The sequence below is a fragment of the Perkinsus marinus genome, assembly GCF_000006405.1.
Source record: "Perkinsus marinus ATCC 50983 genomic scaffold scf_1104296948840, whole genome shotgun sequence".
NCBI classification, from domain to species: Eukaryota; Perkinsozoa; order Perkinsida; family Perkinsidae; genus Perkinsus; species Perkinsus marinus.
The window spans coordinates 30,506-35,112 of NW_003210043.1; the positions used below are offsets into that span (position 1 = coordinate 30,506).

At 48.4% G+C, this 4,607-nt stretch overlaps 1 protein-coding gene across 1 annotated transcript in view; it reads left to right on the top strand.

Moving 5' to 3' along the window:
* The window catches only part of Pmar_PMAR007768 (hypothetical protein), a gene marked incomplete at both ends in the record, with an annotated part of 11,749 nt that overhangs the window by 1,151 nt on the left and 5,991 nt on the right, over positions 1-4,607 (top strand). Inside the window, 18 exons of the mRNA XM_002778519.1 lie at positions 53-157; positions 209-286; positions 336-475; positions 575-742; positions 801-893; positions 940-1,049; positions 1,306-1,412; positions 1,466-1,699; positions 1,732-1,870; positions 2,248-2,341; positions 2,392-2,473; positions 2,534-2,650; positions 2,699-2,833; positions 2,943-3,009; positions 3,070-3,478; positions 3,525-3,592; positions 3,649-3,783; positions 3,843-4,014. Coding sequence (XP_002778565.1) covers positions 53-157; positions 209-286; positions 336-475; positions 575-742; positions 801-893; positions 940-1,049; positions 1,306-1,412; positions 1,466-1,699; positions 1,732-1,870; positions 2,248-2,341; positions 2,392-2,473; positions 2,534-2,650; positions 2,699-2,833; positions 2,943-3,009; positions 3,070-3,478; positions 3,525-3,592; positions 3,649-3,783; positions 3,843-4,014 — 2,453 coding nt within the window. The remainder of the gene's footprint in view (positions 1-52; positions 158-208; positions 287-335; positions 476-574; positions 743-800; positions 894-939; positions 1,050-1,305; positions 1,413-1,465; positions 1,700-1,731; positions 1,871-2,247; positions 2,342-2,391; positions 2,474-2,533; positions 2,651-2,698; positions 2,834-2,942; positions 3,010-3,069; positions 3,479-3,524; positions 3,593-3,648; positions 3,784-3,842; positions 4,015-4,607) is intronic.

Genomic DNA, 4,607 nt, shown 5'->3' on the forward strand with positions numbered 1-4,607 from the left:
GTATATCAACTCGAATCACAATTGGACAACTAGAGTGATAGATGTAGTGTAGGTACCGGTATTGCTACGTGAGTGTTCTGGAGAAGAGGATATGTCTGGAAGTAGCTCTGGTGATGATGATGACGAGGAGCTGAGTACAGAGAACGGCTGGTATCAGGTAGTGTAAGGAGGTGATATATTAAGGTAGTAGTAGTAGCCCTTGTTTTAGGGTGGGGTGTCCGAGGAGAGACTCGTATTCGATAAACGTGTAGGTGTTAGAGGACTCAATGAGAATGGCGAGACAGAAGTAAGACGTTATTGTTGCTGCTCTGTGTAGTAGTAGCGGTGATGGTCAGATAAAATGGTCATCGGGAGATATATGGACATACGTCTCGCCTCGGCTCATCGTGCTTCATGGTGGCTTGCCGATGCATCCTGGCTCAGGCTCGCCTATAAGTGCTCAAAGATCCACAGGGGCTTTCGCCTCTCTCTTTTCGTAATATTCATAGGAAAATGTGGTGGGATGGTTAGACGTGTGGGTTTTTATGACGAAGGTCGTGGGTTCGATTCCCACGTCGACTGCGTGTCATTTTAGGGGTTCCTCGGCGATGGGTCCACAGACGAGCACAAGCCAGGATGATGAGGGCAGGAAATGTGTGCTCCTAAAATACTTCCATCAGCTTCCCAACAGAATGAGAATCCCCAGTTCCCCTCAAGGAGTGTTCGAACAGTGGATGTATCAAATCCTATGGAGCGATCCAAGGTCAGTGCAGGGCGATGAAACGATGGACTGTTGTTGACATTGGACGGACTGTGTATAGGGAAGTTGGTGACACTAAAGGGAGGGGTACACCATTCTACCCGGACGACACGGAACTCTTCTGTGCGAGGAATAACATACACACAGTGATAAGGTGATACTAGTCGAGAAGCATAGAAGTGCCTTAATCTCACATGCAGGAGCCACCAGCTGCCGGCTATGCAAAGAGGCTTCTCCTTCCACCATAAGCATAAGCTTATCACCATATTCTCAGCGAGTAACTACTGTGGAACTTCACAGAATTACGGAGGTAACGTGTCAATGTTGAGGGCATTCCCAGCCTGGAAAGTACCATTCGGGTTAGGGTGAAATTATGTCACTTGTGTGTTCATCTCCAGTGAGCGGTACTATGATGAGGTTCAATGGAATATCACCGGTGATGTGGAAAGCACTAGTGAAAAACATATTTCAAAATTCTCTCGTTGGACACCGAAACATATACGTCCCATACTTCACGTTAAACGAGTGGAACTCCGATGTTCCTGGTGGAGAATTTCTATTTCCAGGTCTGTTGATATTCACAACGGAGCTCTTCCCAGAGATACAGTACTCCCGCAATCTGTTTGAGCATTGGAGCCCACCTCTTTCCGTAATACAGGACGTTTACTCTAAGGTGAGTCTTGGCTGATCTACTGTATGCTATTATCACTGCTACGCTCCGCTCAGCATAAGAATGCTAGTCAAGACGTAAGGCAGTATATCGCGAGGGAAACTGAGTCGGCGAGGATGCCCACGGACATGAACAGCAGCTCCAAGTGGCTTTACATTGAACAGAAGGTCTCTGAATACGCGATGTCGCTGATCGTGCAGAACAAGAGGCATCTGTGGACTAACCTCTGGACGCGGGATGAAGATAAAACGATGAGGGTTGACCTTGCGGATTGGGAAGATGTAATGAAGGTGTGGTATGGCTGGCGCATTGGAGGTCTTAGGCCTGTGCTCAAGTGGTCGGGCACCAGTTCCCGTGGAGGACTCTCTTCGTGCAGCTGGATATTGAAGAGGAAGATGACGGAACGGTCGACTATCTAGACTTCCTCAATAGATTCCGGGCAAGCCTTCGAGATGAGAGTGGTAGGTTCCAACCCAAGGGGCCTCTGGTGACACACCTCGGAGAAGGGTGGGAAAATATGAACATGGCGACTGCATGTGTTAGTGACAATCTGGAGGAAATCTAGGGAAGTCCTCACTGGTTTCTATACACTTCTATCCGAATTCTTGAGTACTTGTGTACTATGCGAGGAAACTACTGAACTCAGTTGAGGAAAGTATCGTATATTGCAACACTGGCTTGTTGAGAACGTCTGCTGCCCTGACAATGGTATTACTACATATTATATGACTCATAGTAAGAATAGTAATCTTTATAGGTATATCTTTTCATAAATATAATATCAGCTTGAATTTTTTTGTAATATTTAGTGATTAAATTACCTATTACCTGAATGTAGGTCCGTTCGATTCCTGGCTGGCCTCGGTCGTTCTGGGATTCTTTATGGACATTCTCAACGCTGATATGGCGATACAACAAGACCTGCTCACTGGGTAGGGTTCGGGCTTGGGGTGGATCTTGCCATCTTGAATTTCCTCAATAGGGAGCCTGGAGAGAATCTCATTAACTACGAACAGTTCGAGCGGTCTCTCCGAGATAACTGTCCTGACTTGACCATCACACATGTAATATAGGAGGTCGCGTCGCTCCGCTAAGAAGTGTAATTTTGTTTCTCACTTTTTCAGATCCAACTGGTGTGGCAAGCCCTGATCGAGTGTTCGACTCCTGAGCGCCGTCGAGCTGGGCTGGTGGATGCACGCCAGTTCGTGTGTGCCTGTGGGGAGTTCTATCGTGCCCGATGGGTGAGGAAGAAAAAGTTGTCGACTTTTCGCATCGCTCCGCCTCCTCAGGATCTACACGAACCTGTCTTTTCGAACTCACAGACGTTGCCGTCGGCCAATGAGGAGGAGATGCTCGAGAAAATTATGGACTTCCTACCGAGGTTGAGGGACTCTATTGAGCAGCAATACGACAACGACACTCAGGTTGGTGCAAAGGGAGGATGGGTTGTTCCCACAAGCCAACTATGACACACAGTCCCGTTTCTCGGGAATTATGGGAGTTTCATAAGCCTTGGTAATTACCGCTCTTCAGCGTTTCTTCGAGGAGAAGATAGAAGGTCCAGCGAAAAAGAAGATTCCCGGGGCGGTCTCCAACGAGGGTAGGCGGCGGTACGCCTGTTGGCAGTAACGGCTCGACCCCATACCGACTGTCTCCTCAGATTTCGTCAACGCCTTGACAGCTGAGCTGCCCTCTCTGGGGATAACGGAGTTGCCATCTCGGAACTTCCTTGAGCTCACCGCACGGATGATGGAGTCCTGCAGTGCGACCAGCAATGGGCACCCAGCCTCGGGACGAGGGGCGCGGCTGGTCAGCTCGACCAATAGTGGATACGTATCCCTCTTCCGCTTCATGGCTACTCTTCATGTTGACGGCACGGAGGCTGGCCGAGTGATGGCTCAGAAGATTATGGAGCACAGCTGTGCCGCGACCTACTTCCATCGAAACGCATTCAAGTGTGCATGCGCTCGTTTGGACCCGCAAAATTGTGGGGAGATATCAAAGAGGAATTTCCGTAAGGCTTTTACTGCTCTGAACCAAGCGTTGGATCCTGAGTGGAGGCTAACGAAGTGAGTTTAGACGGGTAGTTGTGGTGGAGGATGTGTTTGTTTGTAGATTGCAAATCGATGCGGCTTTGGACCATTTTGACTGGACAGTTGATGCTGATGAAGAGTTCACTGATGGTAGGTGTCTGCTGGATGGTGCTGGTAGTCATCATTCGCGTGGTGATGGTGGTTAGCGTCCTCTTCTGATCAAGACATGAAGTCGGTGGATGAAGAGCCGCCACCGGCTGCAGTGGCGGGACAGGCTAGAAGGCCTACTCTCGGAGCTCTGTCGGCTTCTAATACTAATAGCGCTTTGGAGATGCTCAGAGGTATACTCATGGTTGATGTGATAGTGACCGGATGGTCGATTTGATGGTTTTGTCATCAGAACGTTCACGAACCCGTTCCTCGGCTCGACTGATGCTACCGCCGGGAGTGAGCACATCAGCTCCTATGGTGCTTGATCAACCACAGCCGGAACAGCTCGACCAAAAAATGTGGATCAATTACGATCAGTTCTTGCGATCATTCGAGATTGCTGATTGGAGGAAGAACAGCCGGTAAATGATGTGCATCGCTCCGCTCGACATTTACTTCACGATTTTTCTCAGAGCTGGTTCCTTCGGTTGGCATTTACTGCGTAACAGTATGCTCAGATTTTAGCCGTCGACATTCGATAGAACTATGAGTGGAAATGATTATCATTACTATTACTACTACGGCCTTGCCACAGTGTCTTATCATCAGACCTAAGGCGGGCCCTGTGGTCTCATTTCATCGAACAACTCTGTTTACTCATCCACCGAATCGCTGTGTTAGTATCTGCTAATACTCTGAGAAGCAGCGAGAGGACGCTCTTTCCCTTTTTCGTTCAGCAGCTCAGGAAATCGCATGTTGCATTTCCACCAACAAATGTCCGTTTTCTGATCGCGAACGGTGATTGATTCCCCATGTTATCCCAAATCTTCGAGCAGTCCCAACGTGACATCTCGGTTCCTATCAAATTGCGAAGCGTGTGTGCTTGGATACTATCTTTCCTGGATCATTGCGTCATTTGGCCTCTCGTTTTCAGATTGTTCCAATATGATTTATCAAGGGTTCCCGACGTGTGATATTCATAGTGGTTGTGTATCATCTACTATGAACACTTTCA